Below are 18,535 nucleotides of genomic sequence, written 5' to 3'. Positions count from 1 at the left end.
ATACAGCAATGCCTACACTTCAACATATGGAATTTAGAAAAAGCAATGAAAAAGTCCAGAAATACATTTTATGATTAAATTTTTCAGTTTTTAAAGGCTGATAAACAGCAGCTTCTGGCACAAGAGGGTTCCTGCTACACATATGCTCGAGAAGGTGCAACTGATACCTGCAGCCACTGTTGCACACCCCCCCAGCTGAGAGCTCCTGTACGTGGGCAGCATAGTGGCTGCCCCGCAGGCCGGCAGTGCCTGGGGCTGGCCTCCCGGCCTCCAGAGCACACCACGAAAGGCAGATCTGCTCTACAAAGCTCCCACAGAGATTTGCAGATGAAAAAGAGAGAACGGCGCAGCTGAAAAAATAGATTTTTAATTGCTTTGCGGCTCTATTAGCATTACTTTTGCATACGTTTGTAGTTGTACACAGCTCTACATGGACATTTACAAAACTAGATGAACAGATAAGATGATAAAATAAATACAATATTTTACAACGGGGTTTTTTTAACAGCTACCAAAAGGACAACTCCCCCCCCAACCCCAGCATTCTGTTGAAAAGCACCATTTTCCATTATGTTTTGGTCTATTCTGTTTCCCCTCCAATTTGTAACATTCTGCTGGAAACAGTGATGAAGAACATATGTCTGCGGTAAATTACACCCAGGAGAAATCTTGGAACTGTTACATTCAGTTTTATTACCCAAGGCATTAAGATTGTCTACCACAACACGTATTATTTAACAGTTCCATCAAACACAACACCACTAATATACTTTTATATTATTATGTGTGCAGAAAAATTGTATCTTATTTCTTAAATGTCATTGGTGATTAACGTGTTGCATTTTCATTTTAATTAACAGTTCCACGATATTTTTAGTGCTTCAATGAAACAAGGTGTTACATAAATGCAGAACGTTATTGTACAAATATTTTGGAAAACATACGTTCAGGCAACAATAAGGGTGAGAAGCCTAACACTCAACAGCCAGGAAATTGTGAGTGCTTACGCTTCTTTCACAATGTAAGCTTACACAAGTGCTGCATCTTAACGTATTCTGCAGAAGGCCGTAATCATCTAGGCTACATCAGGGAAACTAGTGGGGCCAACCAGATAGGTAAGACTAAACTTCCGAGAATAGCTTGCTTTTCCACTGCCGCAAATACTAATCCAGTTTCACTAGGTAACACCAAAAACCAAACATAGCATAAATATCCCCTGTGCACTGATGTGTTGCATTTTTTGTGGGAGGTTTGCACTAGTTCTGTGAGGTAGCCACATCACGGGAGATTTCCTACAGGCATAGACTCAGGCAAGCCTAAGTAAGTTTACATTTAACAAGTATAATAGGAATAAAAGATACCTCCTATAAACACAGCTATTACTTTGACTATTGACTTGACCTCGAAAGTCCAGTTTTCTAAAGTTTTACAAGGGTTTTGCATTTTATTTCTCAAGTGACTCCATGGGAACAACAAATAAAACCAACCAAAAAAAAATCTATCTGTCAAGACTGCACACCTTCCATGCTTTGCAGAGAAGAGGAAAGCAAAAGGCTTAGGCAGCAGTTCAGAGCCACAGCTGAGATATGGCTTTTAATTTCAGCTTAAATCAACCAAACGGCCTTAGCACAGTGTTGGGTCCAAAGTAAAACCAAAACATCAGGCACCAGGTGTATCGGGAAGCAGAGCACAAAGTCCTCTCTGTTCAAAGAAATGTAATCACTAATACCTGAAAATGTAATCTAATGCTTTTCTTCTTCAAGTTCCAAAATGAGTCACACAAAGCTGAGAGCACCAGTCCACTTCATGAACTGCAAACTGAGACCCAGAGAAAGTTACTTGCTGAATATCATATAGAGAGTATCACTTACTCTATTAGTACTTCTTCATCATGTGTAAGAATAACTGAAGCTACATTGTTCTGGTTCTCTGTGGTGTTCAGTCCCTACACTGAATGCAGCCATGGCTCATAGAAAATACACTACATAATAATGAAATTGAAGACTGTGCTACAACACACACAGGAGTCAAATGATGGTTGCATGGGAAACTGAGTTACTGGCATTTCTCAACATTGAAGTGCTTGGCTTTGCAGCCTACATATTATTACTTCTATATGCCTTTTTAAAGTCAACAGTGAATTTTGCTATCTGTTGCTATAACCAAAGCTGTCCAATCATGCATCGCCAGCAGGGTTTGAAACTTCAACCGGCAGCTCTGCAGGTTAAGCTACTTAGTAAGAGCAGATTTACTGCAGAATGGATATTGAATATTCAGGAACTCAGGTCCCACATGGGAACCTGGAGGTGAGGAGTGAGCCAGCAGGCAGTGTCTTGAACCTACCCAGTAACTGGCTTAGTTTTCTCTCCTGACACATCCAATTTAGCATTCTTCCTATCACTTACCTTGATGGAAAACTGAAAATAAAAGACCACAAACATTTTGCTTTGTTCTGATCATGAATGAGTGATTCCAAGAATTACTGAAATTTATCATAGTCTAATTAACTTTTGTGACCATTTAAGAGCAAAAAAGATTTTCTCTTGTTTCTGACTTAAGTAAAATGAGCGTGGAACATTGTAGGTCTGAACCATGATCTGTCCAGACCTGTGGCTGTTGCTAACTTGCAGAGCTGGGCTGACCTTGTGAAAATAGGCCAACTTGTATCTGCTAAAAGGAATAGCTGGTCTGTAGTTCATAGCATGTTCTGCTGGAAGCAGAAGGTGTCTCAGCATTATATCCGCTATTGTGCCAAAAGGGGAAACTAGCGCTGCCATCTATTCCCCAACTTTCAGCCCTGCTACAAAGAAAGTCCTCCTGCTGTGCCTTTGAAAGAAAGTTTGCGGGTGCTCCTACGGTTCTGACTTGCTTTGCCTGTCAAGCAGTGAGCAAGGTACCCAAGGTTCAGAGGGAAGCAGGATGTAGAACACAAGCCTGGCAAAATACCGCTCAGGGAAGAGTAGGTCTAAGGCTGCTCATGTTTTCTCAGTCTTCCCAATTCAACTGTACTGCAAATATAGCAAATTACAAATTCAGCAAATTTCACCAATGCTGAGAAAGCAATCTGTTGGATGAATGAAGACTTGTAAACTACCTAAGGCGCATTCCTAGAAATTCCATTTTATACTTTTCTCCCAAGTCAATCCTTATTTTTGGTCACGACAGTAAGTTTTAATATTTTTTTTTCGTCTTTCATGAATAAGTCAAAAGAACTGTCGCTCTAAATAAGATGTAAAAACAAAGAATGCTGATAAACCAAAAAAGTATGCAAGCAAGGGGAAATACTATCACACGCTTGTGCAGAAAGCACAAACATGGTTGTGCTAAACACACAGATACAGAAATAGAAGGATGCAAGGACTCTGGCTTTGTGTTATGCAATTAACTTCATCATGTAATAATGATGTGCTTGGTCTAAAACGATCTCTACTGGGTCTGGCTGGGATGGAGTTAACTTTCTTCACAGCAGCTTGCATGGTGCTCTGTTTTGGATTTGTGGCTAAACCCGCGTTGATAACACACAAATGCTTTGGCTGCTGCTGAACAGTGCTCGCACAGTGTTAAGGCCTTCTCTTTTTCATAGTCAGATGCCCCACATAACAGAGTGAATACTTATGCCTAAGGAGATGAATGCTGTACTTCAGACACCCACCAAGCTCCTAATAGTCCACCCACTATGTGAAAAGAAGTAATTTTATTTCATAAACTAAAGAATTTTTGTACTGAAACATTCATTCACCTGTTCATCTGCCCAGAAGTTGAGAGCAAACACCCAGATACTCACTTTTACTCAGGAAACATGCACACTGGAAATCAAGCATACAAACATTTCATAAAAGCTATGGAATTATTGACAGGTTATGGAACATAAGACAAGCACAATGTCTATTTTGATCTCCATCTGTGCTTGCAACTACATAACCTGAGAGCATAGAGGGCAACAAGGGAAGCATCGATGTACATAGAAATACAGCTCTTCTTTGATACTTCACTGAAGTTTTAGAGACTTCAAATCTTCGCATACTTACGTTAGGCACAACAAAGAGAAACTGATAAAACTGTGATTCAAAACACTGTTGATCATAGGAGAAAAGGCAAAATAGGAAAATGGAGGTTTAGAAATGATCACATCACGTCCAGTAGAAGACACCATTGAAGTTGTGAGGGGAGCACCATATAGTGGACAAGATGTGCAGTACATACTGGAAAACAGGAGAGCAAAAGTCTACAAGAAGCCTGGAACACTGTAGGCACCATGGCCAGGAGTATTAAAATAACAGCACAGTGCAAATATGACTGAACATGCTTATTCCAACAGTATGAGTCTTTTAATCATTACAGTATTTTACACTCAAAGCAACAGCAGACCGGTCAGACCACACCTGTATTTTGAAGTAGAAGCGTCCACAGGGAATAGTACCAGAATAACCAACAGCAGCATTATTCCACTACCCTTGAGACCCCCCACTTAGGCCCATTCTTGGCAAAGACTTTCAACTGTAAGCTCCTCACAACATCTTGATTTATGTTCATATGCTCCCTACCTCACAGATGACATGGTCAGTGACCTGCCCACTATTAGTAAATACTGAGAAAACTGACAGCAGGAAGCGAGATCCCCTCTGCCATTCAGATATGCCACCCTCGAGCCATAGTTCATTCATTTTAACAATTTTTTTTTTAACAATTATTTTTTTCTAAAATGTGACACCAGCAGCAAGAGGTTAGGGTTTTCCTACTCTATGAGTGCTCACCTAAAAAAAGGCTTAGCATGCTATTTTTAAAGGCTAATGTTCATGTCATTTCAGCAAAAAGCTCAATGTTGGTTTTAGACACATTTCTTCTTTTATGCCAGACAGGCCAGCTCCTCGTATTCACAAAGCAACTGTGGTTCACTGAACATGTTTCCAGAATTAATTTTGACTTCCCAGGGTCAACTTTACACTGATCAATGAGAGAAATTGTGGGAAAGATTACCTTATGAAAACACACAAACTTAGCCAACCTTTAACAAAAAGAACAACTTGTAGAGCTTTCGTCAGACTCAGCACTCTTCAAGGACAGCCTGTCAGCATTTGGCATATATGAACATGGGAGATGGAACAAATCTACAGGAAATCCTTGTGCTTACTCATATACCCCTCAGCACCACAGATGAGTCAAGCCGCTTTTATATGTTTCTCCCAGTTCCTGCATTCCCAGCCATCTAATTTCTCACCACACAAGCAGACTCTTACCTGTTATTTTCTGCAGCAAAGGAGATGGCTCTGGTTCACCACAAATGGCCTTGACTAGGGCCTTTTTCACCTCTTCTTCAGCTGCCTCCAGCTCTTTTCCACTTCTGATTTCTCCAACCACAGAATACATGTATACTAGCAAGACAAGGAAGTCCTCACAGGTATAATCATCTTTTGTTCTCTCGTTGTAAGACTTGATCATTGGCAATAACTGGTTCAAAACACTAGGCATTTCTGACTCGCCAATAGTCTGAAAAACAGAAGGAAGATTGTGTCAGATTGCCCCCATAGTGCTTAACAGTTAGCATCAGACATACTCCTGGCTGCATCCACAAGCTATTATTTCTCATAATAGCAGTGCTCATTTAATGAAACATTGTTCAACGTTTGCATTCTCATTTGTCAGCACGTGGTCCTGTGACTTATTTGCTGCTCAGACAGCAAATTTATTAATTTCCTACAAGATTTTTCCTAGGGACTCATGATAGCAGCACCTTAGCACTTGAAAAGGCTGATAATCAGATCTTCTCCATGTACCAGTATGATAAGAGGATGGGAGCATCGGTCTCTGTGGTATGGGTAGAAATGGTACAAAGCACAAGGTCAAATGCTTCCTCCAAATTTTGGGCCTCCTCCTTGGGCCTGATTTTGTACTTGCGCAGGGAGTTCAAAGCCCAGCTCTCATTGACTTCAGTTGCTATTGCGAGCCCTCAGCACGTCTGCAAACCTGACCCTATGCTTTCAGGTCAGAAACCCAGAAAATCAGAAACAGAGGGAACTACCTGGGAAGCACGTGGTTTAAGTGACCAGCGTGGTTTCCCAGAAGAGCTCTACGACAGGAGCAAGGACAGGGCAGCAATCACCGGCCTGGCACGTGCCCTGACCCTCTTCTCCCTTCACAGCACGCTCACCAGCTTCTCAAGCCATTTAACGGGGGTCTTCCACACCGAAAAAGCCTCCTTTGCTAGGCAGGTCAGGCTCATTCCCACAGCACATCCATGCTGCGAGGTGAGTAACGCAAAGGCTGTGCGGAAGCAGGGAGAAGTACGTGACTGTGAGGCTGAAAGATGATCATAATGTGTGTAAGAGGAGAGGAAGGCTGGCAGAGAAAAGGAGGGGGAAACTGAGAGTATGCTGGGATGTCCTAGGTCCTCAATAGTTGAAACTGCACTTGCTTCTTCTCACCTCTGTGGGGGAGGTGTCCGTACAGCTTTACTGTAGTTGTAAAAAGGAGACTTCAGACATGAATCCCCTGAAGTGCCACGCTGACATCCACAACATGTAACACCAGGGCTGGGGTTTAGGTCCACTGTGAGGGTCTCTGCCACTCAGGACAGCAGAGTGACTAATCGTACTGGCAAACTGCCACCCTCCCCGCGCACACACACCTGCGTATGATATCTCCGCACGCTAGTTTTCTGCTGTGGGTTCGTTTGCAGCTCAGCAGTGGGATGAGGTGAGAAGCGGGGCCAGTGCAAGGCAAGCAGGAGGAGCACCCTGCTCCTGCGTGGGGAGGGAGGTGTGGGAGAAGAGAAGAACAGCCTTCCTCTCTCGCTGGCAGTGATCGCTTGGATCCATCCAAGAGGTCTCCTGCAACACCGGTACCCTGCCCATTGCCCTGTGATCACCAAACAGCTCCCTGTGAAAACCCGTGGGTCAAGTCATAGCGTACAGCGAAACATCGCATCTCTTAGAATCCAAACAGTCAAGTCTGCAAACATTTATTGTTGGTTGTTACTACAGTAAGTTCAAACAGACTAGTCGTGGTAAATAGGCACCACAACCAATAATCTACCCTTTAAATAGATTCACAATAAGTAAATAAAATACAAACCAAACAAACAAACTAGAAAGAGACACACGTTTATACAATAACAAAATCATGCAATTAGGTTTATCACTGCTTTTAACTGCATTAATTTAGTTCCAAGCTCTTACGACAACTGAGTAGTTTTCTCTGAAACCTAGGCAGGGCCTTCAGAGTCTAACTTGAGGAACACGGAAACTGAAAGTTTCATGTCCTGGCGTACTCCGTACAACACTTCAGGGGGTCCTGGTTTTCATTGTATTTTGTTTTAGTTGTTCTTTGACAATCTCAGAAACACTAACAAGCACCTCATGAACTGCAATTTTTATACTCGCACCGATCCACTACAGACCTTGATCATAAAGAAAGCACGAATTACTCAAGCTTTCAAGAAACTTTTTTCCAGCCTGTGCTATAGGAAACAACCCTTCTGCAGACTTGGGCTCCACCCTGCTCCTGACATACAAGTTTTGCTATGGACCCATCTTTCAAGAGACTTTAATGTGGTCAGGTATTATGTTTCTATTCGAATACATACCTTAGAGAAGAATTTTCTAACTGCCCACATGCTAAACCTAACAGTAAGTGCAACTGTGGACTTGAAGCAGTAAATTACAAAGCTACAGTGGTCAAAAGCATGTGAGGGCCAAAAAAGAACATTTAGAAATCTGGGAAGGGTTGGCACCCTGTATGTGTTTGGGCATGGAGCGTTAAATCACATGCACAGCAAGTCCAGGCGCTGCTCTGCCTGGAAGCAAATCCATGGTGTTTGGTGCCAGTCTGGCATATGCTGGCAGCTGGGCCACCCTCAAGACGAGGCTGACGGTTCCCAAATTCCAACTCAGCCCTGCCTCAGTTCAGTATTACCTGCTCTCTTCTTGAAAAGTGACACAAACAAATTCTCATCTGTAAGCCAGTACAATAAATATCAGACCATCCAGCTCCTAAAATGGAAAAAGACAAAACTTCAAGGAACTCAGAGGTATGCAGCCACTGGGAGGAAGCCACCCGCAACAAGCAAAAGCCTAATCAACCCTAAAAATCTAAGAACGGAAGATTAACCTACACGTGGAATTATTCTGGAATAGATGACAAACTTCAATATACATTAATCTGAATTCACTTTTAAGGAGAGGCAAGTCCAATGCCACGTTTTATTGAACATCATCTACCATCTACTGGCACATCATCTATCCCCCCCTCCCCTCCAAACACACAAACTCTCTACTTCACTCCATCGCTAAATATCTCATAGCATGCTCCTACAACACCAAAGATAAATTCTTGAAAAAGCTCTATTTTGCATGCACAAATTATCCAAATGCATGGAGCACTGAGGATGCACATGGTTGTATAAAACAGTACGGTCAACAGCTCCTGTCTGAGGATAATAGCTCCTGAAGGTACACGTGTACAGCATCTCTGGCAAACTTTCAAGCATACATGATAAAAAAAAATTGGGTATAAACTTCCAGGATGATTTACTATAGGGTGGGCTAAAACTCAACAACTTAAAGCAACAATTGCCACCTCTTATCTTCAAAGTAAAAATGAAAGAGAAAAAAAAATAATAAAGAGCTATAATAAACCGTTAACTTCAGAACGCACATAGGGTCTTTCTGGGGTATGAACTTCTCTGGAATGTTTTTCCCTTATCTCTTGGGAAATGGCATTACAGAGGACTTCAAATGGAACTGCCAAGTTTCAGAGGCTATTTTGTCCAAACAGGCCAGTTGGACTGGAGCATGCATGAAAAAAAAACAGGGACTTGCAGCCTCACTGCAGAGCATGGCTCCGCAGGGAGCTGGGAAATTTGCCTCAAACAAAATCCACTGGCAGATTGTCATTATCTGGCCACCTCCGATGATTTAGGGGCTCCCTGCACCGCCTAACAATCAATCAATTACCCTGATTGAACAACCCTAAAACACCAGTTTTAAAAATGTAACTACCCATGACCCAAATTTCCTGCTGGTTATGCTGGCCTCAGGTTAGCCCCATTTGTCTATCATCAAGGGAGCCAATAAAAATAATAAAAGCAGGTCAATTCTGAGCTTTCCAAAGGCTGTATAAAAACATTAACGCTGCTTAATGCACAGCCAGCTAAGGCCCAAGCTCTAACACCTTCTGCTCAGTTGCCTTGTTTGGACATTTTAATGCTATAATCATATATTCTTCAGAATCCAGGAAGAGTTTGCGATAGATTTTTGTTGTTTTCCATCTCTCTCCTCCACCCTCCTTAGTTAGTTATTTTTATAACTTAAGCTGTGTAATAATTTACTATCCCTAAGGGTAAATGAACTGACGTCGATTTGCTGATTTTTGCAAAAGGCCCGAGTTTTGGCAGATGGGAGGACAGTGAAGAAAGTAAAAAAAATCATTTTTTCAGTTTTTAAACACTGAACATGATATTGTGCTTCAAAAGTGACATTTAAAATGTGATTTAAAGGATCTACAGGAATTAAGAGGAAGTGTAATAAACAAGGAAAAAAATTTTGCATTTCTGTGAGAGGCATTATTTTCGGTATTAAATAAACCTGTAAGAATCTAAAGCCATATGTACCATTAGACATCTTTTAGACAATGGAAAACAGAGTGTGCTGGCGAGGAAGAGAAGAGGAGGGTCAGAGTTTACTTGAATTAACACGTGTCCCTGACAAAATTGAGAAGAGAACTGAGCACTCTAATCCCTGCGGTTCCAGCCCACTGTCCTCAGCACATCATTAAAAATATTAAAGCAAAAACCAACTTCAAGCAAGTGGAATTTATTTTCTTTTAAAATCCAGGAGGAAGGAGGAGATAAATCTTAAGAGACTACTTCACTATGTAAATATTCTAGTGGCTTTCCGCTTAGGAAGCAAAACATGTTTAATTCCTTCAGAGGTCGCATGAGTTAACAGAACTTTTCGGAATGGGAACCACACAGCTTTACAATAGTGAGGAATTTTATTGGGGAAAATCAAAACTAAAAAACAACCCCAAAACCCAGCTGCAGGTAAAACCAGCAGAAGGATCAGTGGAAACTCACAAGCCCTTGGGTCATTTGCTGCCCCATGCTCCTGGACCACCCTATTTAATAGAAGCTCCTTTTATTGGTAACTTAGGTGGGAAAAGACGCTTCATGAGACGTGGAATAAGCAGCTTTCCAATGTTGCACTATTTGATTTGTCATGCTTTACCTGGGTTTGATGTTTTGTGTTTCATGATTTTGCCACGCAGCGTATTAGCTTCCCCACTATTCAGACGAAGACAGAATATTCTAGCTGCTGAGAGTGACAATGGCACCAAGGGAGGACCTCAAGGGTATGCAAAACCAGCTCAGATCCTTCAATGGCAACAGATTTGCAGCAGCAGACATCTTAACGAAAACAAGAGGCACTGCCAAGCTAAGGAGCAGTCTTAGCTGCCTGCAGTGCTCAGCTGCCCGTAAATCAAATGCTGCAGTTCTGTTACTTGCTGTTTTACACTGTTTGGCCACCTGAGATTTGGGGTTGATTACACGTAATTTCCATATGGGTGAGAAGATGTCTGTACTCCCTACTCCCAGCAAAACAATCATTTCATGTATTTAGTTTTCATTAAATGGCCTATGAGTGACTAGTGATTTGACACAATCAATCAGTAAGCATGATCTTACCACGCAAATTGTGTTTTTCCATATTAAGCTCTAGATATCATTATAATTCTTGATTTGGGCAGGTTTTGATAAAAATGTCTTCTCTTTACGTATCTGTACGGTATGACTGAAGAATAACCAACCCAAAACACAACACAAATAATGAAGATCTTCGAAGTACTACACTCTCACCATTAGGAAACCCCTCAATCTGTCAGCATCAAAATATATAGCATCCAATTATTCAGGCAGGCTATTTAAGAAGACGATGAAATCATTCTGATAACTGAAGTCCACTGTCTGTACACTTCCTTTTGCAGGAAGTGAGTTTGGATGCCAGAAAAGTTTTAGTCTCAAACTTATGTTTCCAGCTGGGGAGGGTTTACAAAGGCTCGCCTTGCAGGGGGAAGGAGCAAACTTTAGCCTTAGGGGAAAGCAGATGAAGCATTGTGAACTCACAGCAGCTTGAGAGTGGAGGTGTGAGATGGTGGCAGTAAATGGCCGCTTCCAGTAAAAAAAAAAGTGTAAGTCATTAAAGATAAGGAGAAAGATCACATTGCCTTTTGCTGGGGACCAAAAAAGGTTTATGACTGCCCCTGTCAATACCAAGAGACTTGCATCTTCCTCTCTTTAACGGCAGTGTCTGTCTATTCACTTGATAGACGATACAGAAATCTACCAAGAATACATGTATAAAGAAAATAGCAGAGAACTAAACTGCTAGTGAGACACAGGAAACAGTAAAAGCACCTAGGACCTGTCTCCTCTGTCATTACTCTTAATGACTCCTCTGTCTTTAATGAAATATCCCTACAGAGCCAATTCTATCTCCTGTCCCCTTTTCTGCATTTATCACCCACTCTGAGCACTGCCCCAGGAACTATATTCTCAAAACTGCAGAGACAATTTCCAGGCAGCCCTTGTAGACAGAGTCTTAAAATTCTACCATAAACAAATAAAAAGCAAATAAAAGAAAACGAGTAAGCTTTTTAAAAGCTATTTTTAACCTGGCTCATGCTGTCAAAGACACAGACTCACATTCCTCCTACGTGCATGCTCTCCCAATTGGCCTTCATTCTTGCCTTCTGCCCACGACAGCGGCCTCTCTCTTCTGCGCCTGCTGAAGTGTTTCTGTGACTATGCATTAAAACAAATCATTTTAACCAGAGTGATTCTCTCCTCGGGTTTACGGCTTGGCCACAGAAACACGTATACTAGCCACGAAGGCCAAGGATTGGACCACTTCCTTATGCAACAGTGCTGGCTTGAAGCCTACATGAACTAGAGTTTAAGGTTGCCAAGAGATATAAAAGAAAATTATATAAATAATCACCTGCTCTTTGGATGACTTCTTCAATACACTGTCATATGGCCAGATTCTTAATTGGTGTCTGTCAGTCAACACTACAGACATCAACAGTCCTTTGCTAATTTTTACCTGCTGAATATCTATCCAGGATGTTAGCACTTACTGCAAAACACAGTGATGAGTCAAAGGCAAGAAAAATTAACTTACAACATAAAGCTTTTAAAAGGCACAACATTTGTAAGCTCTTCTGGTCAGAATTCTTTTTTTTTAACGTCTTGCATAATTCCAAAACCACACCACCAATACTTAACAGCTAATATGTGATAACAACAAAAATATTTAAAACAAGCTGTTCAAGCCCTATCATGTCTAACACCAAAACAAAAGCAAAGCCCAGGACAGTTCTTTCAGCAAGTAACTCCCTAGCCCATGATCATGACCTAAGCAATTGGATTCCACCTATAACCCATAGCCAAAGTAGTGTATTCCAGTATTTTTCTTTAACCTAACTTCCTTAGGACATAAAAAGAAATTATATTTTGAACAACATAATTAAGATTTCCTCTTATCACCTTTCTCCTGTCTTTACTGAGCACCACAGTTGTCTGACAATTTCCTGTTTTCAACCACCTTGCAACTTCTTCAGTTATTTTTGTTTCTTGTGTTACAAGAGGCAGATTCAGTTACTACGTCAGAACTGCAAGACTTACACATACATTTTGTTAAAATTTAAATGCCATCACAAAAACTTCTAATAAACCCACTGATATCTAATCTTCCACAGTACAGAAATCACCTCATCCCAGTGAGTTATGCTGTCTGGCGATGCATCATTACATCATACGGTCCAGTTTTTCCCTCCCTCTTTGGAAACCATCTAAATGTACAGCTGTGTTAAGATACTGTAATGGGTTCATGGGGGCTCAGGGGCAACAGCATACTGAAAAAAGGATATTTTATAAGTCTGGATTTTATTAGACAAAGCTCTGCAAGGATAAGGACAATTTTACTTAAATCACCGCATGTCTGACATAAGAGACTCATCAGCAAGTTAAAAAGGGAGTACTTCCAACATACTCAGTCAAAAGCTTTTAGCTGTGATGGCTTCTACAGACGTGCTCGGTAAAAACATGAATCAGCACGGCAAAAATGATGTCCGAAGAATGAAAAAGGAGTACAGGCACAGTTAAGATAAAACATGTACCAGAGAAAGATCTTGGTGCTACGCATGTCAGGATTTTTTGTGTGTGGTTTTTTGAGGTTGTTTGTTTGTTTTTATAAGCCTTGGAATATTGGGAAAACTGCCAGAAGATGGTAGGGGTTCAAAACTGAGAAAAGGGCATGGGGATAACATAATATCCTAGGAGGTTAAAGCTCACATCAGCTTTGAGGAGAACAATGGGAAAGCGTTCAGTCACTACAAAGCAAAGGATAAGAATCCACAGGGACAGAAAACAAATAAAAGGGGTATAAATCAAGAAAAATATAGTACAACCAAATCAGTCATTCAATAGTGCACACCATATCTGCAGGAGGGGATTCTATCCCGCCAGATGGTTACTGAAAAGATTTGAGAAATGCTCTGGACAAAGAATAGGACATGAATCCCTGCTTAGAACCCTAGTTATAACCCTTCAGGTTGGAAAAACAGATGACCCAGAGGGGATAAAAGGTCTAAAAAATCACAGATAGGGTAGGGATTGATTGTGCACTCTCTGTCCCAACACAAGAACTAAGGGGCAATAAACGAAGCTGGTAGGAGCCAGTTTAAAAAGCAAATTAAATGGAGGTAGTTCTTCATGCAATTTGCTCATATGTGGAACTCCTTGCCAAAGGCTGTTGTGCTGCTAAATTCTTACTTGAGTTCACAAAGATGATAGGAAAACTCACAGGGGAAAATTTTTTCATCAAATATTAGTAAATACACAGAAACCACATCTGTTGCAGAACTCAAAACGGTCAGAGTTGGGAGAGTATCATATAACCTTGTCCTCTTCTCTTAATTTTCTGTAGGCAGCTGCTTTGAGTACGCTTAGAAAAAGCAAACTAGCTCAGCTACATTTTTGATCCAATCCAGAATGGACGTACTTACCTCAAAGTCATGGCAAAAGGACCAATATAACTACAAAATACAGTATCCAGGGGAAAGAAGTAGGGGAGCAGGTTTATTACAGTATGTGGCACTGTCAGGATCAGTTCCGATATATTGTGCCCAGTTCCAGTGTCCACATTTCTAAGAACCTGTGGAAACTAGACATAATGTTGGAGAGAACTATAAAACAACTAAAAGACTAAATTTCTTCAGAGTGAGAGACAGTTGGCATATCAAAAGGAAGAATAACAGTTTATCTGTGCAGACAGAAGAAAATTTCAGAGTATGAGACAGCTCTTGAATCTAGTCAAGAAAGGCACAGGAGAAACAAGGGAAGCTGAAACTTATGATTTTTCCAGTTCTCAAGTTAGTGGAGATGCTCTTGGTGGTGTGCATATTTCAAGAAAGACTTTGGAGGGTGAAAGGACAGAAAACAAGCAGAAAGCACAAACTCAGCGGTCTCACGCAATAAAACACTATGCATAAAATGCATCTGGTGAATAAAACCATAAACTCTTTGGCACAGTGCTTAATTGCAGTGAAAAGAATTGTGAACTGCAAGGGAAAAATAGAAATAGCAGAAAGGATAAAGGTAATACATACTGAAATACTGGACATGCCGTGAGAGCTGGCACACAGGAGTAAGTTATAAAAGGAGACTGACAGTCAAAATAACCCCATCTTGTCCCTTTTTCTCCACATTTTTGCCTTTTGAGGCACCTCCTTCTCTCAGCCCTTTGTTCTATACATCATCCTTCACTCCTGCGCCAGTCTAATGTCAGATGTTTCAGAAACTCCTCAGGGCTGCAGGGAAACCTCCAGACTTTTGGTGATGGGTCAGTCCATGGTGGACACTGGTACCAGAAATGAAAAAATGAGATGGCCTGGGACAAGTGTAAAACGGGAAAACAAGTCCTAACGGGTGAAAAACAGGAGTTTGGAGCCCACACGACTGTATGGGTTCATTTGAAAGACATTTGTTTTCTTATTGCTGTTGGCTTCTTGTGTTGAAGTGTCTTACCTCACCATCAAACTTTTTTAAACAAATCCGGTCAGCTTCGGCCCGTAGAAGTTTGATATTAACAGACAATCAGGACCTCTATCATACATTGCCACAAGCACCAATGCCAGTTTGCACCAAAGCATCATACAAATCATGATTCCAGCTAAGTTAGGGCCAAACATATACCTGATAGCTTTTAGCGATGCTTAGAGATTATACTATTCCATGAAATATGCTGAATAAGGGTACTATTTTGACCAAAACACTCCATTTCACAGTATCGTTGAAACCCAACTTTTTGTTGACAATTTCAATGGAAGTGGATGCAGATCTGAGCAAAGCAGCATTCTCTCTCCCTATCCCTTCTCTTTTGCTCCTTTTCTTAAAAAAAAGGCCAAAAAGTGAAAATCTACCACTAAGATAAACATACTTGCCAAAACCTGTTGGAATTTACCAAAATACTAGGAATTGAAACTCCTACGAGTCAAGAAACTTGAAAGCCATTTAAACATCAACTTGCATGAGATGGTCATATGAGGCTAGATGCTAGATCACATTACTGCATTTCACAGGTATGAATTTAAACAGTAGCTAACTTGGAAATGTTTTGCACTGTCTTTAAAATATTTTATACCTCTGTATGCAGATAGACTAAGACATAACAGATGACATAAATGACAAAGCAAAAATATATGGACATGGGAGGTTTGCACAGGAGAAGATCCCACTGCTCTGCCCACAGTCCTGGTTGGAACCACAGGAAGGAGACAGAACGGCAACACAAAGACATGCGAAGGCAGATTATCAGTCCGCTGCAGAGCACCACGGCTGTTAATCAGTACAGTAAATGTTATCACAATAGAGTACTGACATTTCTAGCCCTTGTACAAGGCTCACCATGCTTTAAACAGGATTCAGGCTTTCATGGTGATTAAAGGCAGATGTCACATGCATGAGTAAGTTTGTAACTTATGAGCCCCTCATCCATTTTTGTGTGTGGAAGGAATCTTTCATTGACAGGACATCTTCACTGGAGGATGCTCGCTGTGGCATGATTTGCACAAGGAAGAACATTTTCCTTCCCTTTTTGAGGTTGGGAAGAATAAAACAAGCTTAATTATACAACTATATCTCATTTCATCCTATGAAATGTATCAGGTTAAAACCTTAATTTTCCTGTCCAATTTTCCACTGCCATTAAAAACTAATCAGGTTACCATCCTTCAGAGAGCAGAGGATGGCAGAAACAACAGCGATCCTTCAAAGTAAAGGATGTATTTTTTTCCCTATAAATATGCAAGAACTGCAGCCACAATGACTACTGATCACATATCTAATATAAAACATCAAGTGAAATACAGGCATAGGCAAAATGACAATTATTTTTCCGCTGTGATAGTGCTACAGTGAAAAACTTCTGAAATCCCATTCTTTTAATCTTCTCATCCCATCCTGGAAATGTTTTCCTGCTCTAGAAGCTGACAGTTCTCTCTTCAAGCACAGTTTAACATGACTGCCTACGAGCGGTTCCTTCAGCTCCTTAACTGAGTAGGAATCCTCAACGCTGGTATTCACGTGCGGTGGTGAACAGACTGCATGCCCTGGGTTGGGCATGCCTGTGCATGGGTATATGACCTTTTAGGGCGCCAGTTATTAGTAAGTATACCCAACACCTCCTTGTCAGTCATGATACTCCATGCCCCTTGGCCCATGTGCCCTTCTCACGGCTGGAATGCAGCAAGTCCTCTCCTCTTCCGGCTCCTTTCAGCGCTCCCATCGTCCCCCCACAGGGCTGGCCCATGCTGGGTGGCACTGGCAGTGATTTTGCAGCTGGCTCCTTGCTCTGGATGAAGAAGATGTCGGGCTGCTCTCCTACCACCAGCTGGAAGGACCATGTGAGGGCATCTTGGCGGCCAGGGATTGCTCCTGCCACACCTCCTCCCCGTCCGTTTGTCCAGCACGAGCTACAACTAGAAAAACAATCCCAGCTTTCTGTCCCCTGGGATTTCCCTCCCACTCAGCCGAACGCCTGAGTCAGCATAACTATCCCTCATGATATCACATTTGGGCAAAGGGAGCCAACCGGAGCACAGGACATCTGGTCCCAATATCTAAAAACACTTAAATCATGCATGTCATTCCAAACATTTAAAGACTTCAGAAGTTTTTAGTTACTTTCATATATATTTCCTAGTTGCTTCATGCAGAAAGGATTTCTTATGTTCAAGTTTCACTCTGAAGATCTGGGGAAATGTATATTCCATGTCATTTTAACTAGAAAAAAACCCCAGCCTTAAAGATAAGCCCAGATGTGACTTAAGCTACCTTTATATTAGCTGTTTTTTTAAATTATTCCAGGAGAATACCAAAATGTGCTGAGTTATAACACTTAACAATTCAGATTTCAGTAACAAGCGAAAAAAAGCTGGTTTTATGTGCAATGTTAAAAAAACCCCAAACAAATCCAACAAAAAACCTGCCCCCCCCCATGCAGTTGTATATGCTAGACAGTGATGTACCAAGATATTTTCTAGTTCCCCATTGTGCTTTTTGGTAGGAGAGAAAGGAGGCATGGCCCAGTAGTCAGGCACCAGACTGAGACTTTGGAGACCGACGCTCACCTCCACGTTCGACTGCGAGCTTCTTGCTTTTCTCCACCTGCAAGCAGCGGTAGCTTCCTCACGTTACCAAGCGTTAATTCAAGTGCTCTGATAGTCTGATGTTGAGTCCCAGGTATGAGTAATAACATTCAGTGCAGCAAATAATTCCCTTTGCAGCCCCTGCATACACCGCAAGTCATGGTACGCTGACGCCAATACAGCAGAGGCACACTCTGAGCCCGCTGTAACCTATTTAGTTTCAGTATCAATAGCAGTCAAGCTGTCACAGGATAGAGCTCAGTATTAACTGGCTTCTTTTTCAAAAGCCAGTACGGGTACGTCTATCTACCTCGCAGTCTATCTTGCACAACTCTTGCATGAAAGAGAAAATAGGACTTTGATATAATTTCTATTCTTCTTATCTGGCTCCCCACACCTCAGGGTGGGAGTGTTTCCAACCTCTACCGTACACAGCTTCTACTGCAGCGTACCCATACCACTGTAACAGCAGAAAAATACTAATTTCTTTTTTGGCAACTACTAGAAAATTCTTCACCCCCTCCACAGCACAGAAAGCTCCTGCTTTTCTAACAAGCTGTCTGTCAGTCTGCTCTCAGGACATGAGAATCAGACGTTTGGGGCATAAGTACTATTCTGTATGAAGACACCATGGCAGCAAAAAAGAAGAGGTATGAGAAACCATAGTTTGAATGACAGAATCCAGAGGATCTTGGTTACATGTTACAACTCACAAAATACTTTAAGTCATTTATCTGAGACTTGGATCCTATTTTGGAAGGCAGATGAGTATTATAAAGCTCTTTTAGACACTGTTTATTACCATCAAAATGAAATATGAAAAGCACTTTCT

At 41.4% G+C, this 18,535-nt stretch overlaps 1 protein-coding gene across 2 annotated transcripts in view; it reads right to left on the bottom strand.

Annotated features, from left to right (window-relative positions):
* Nucleotides 1-18,535, bottom strand: part of SCFD2 (sec1 family domain containing 2) — a 207,632-nt gene that overhangs the window by 113,396 nt on the left and 75,701 nt on the right. For both annotated transcript variants that reach the window (XM_052780070.1, XM_052780071.1), the window contains exon 5: nucleotides 5,238-5,487. In XM_052780070.1, coding sequence (XP_052636030.1) covers nucleotides 5,238-5,487 — 250 coding nt within the window. The remainder of the gene's footprint in view (nucleotides 1-5,237; nucleotides 5,488-18,535) is intronic.

Source organism: Harpia harpyja, chromosome 2 (genome assembly GCF_026419915.1).
Source record: "Harpia harpyja isolate bHarHar1 chromosome 2, bHarHar1 primary haplotype, whole genome shotgun sequence".
Taxonomy (NCBI): domain Eukaryota; kingdom Metazoa; phylum Chordata; class Aves; order Accipitriformes; family Accipitridae; genus Harpia; species Harpia harpyja.
The sequence above is the reverse complement of the archived record's forward strand: the minus strand, read 5'-3'. Positions and strand labels throughout refer to the sequence as shown.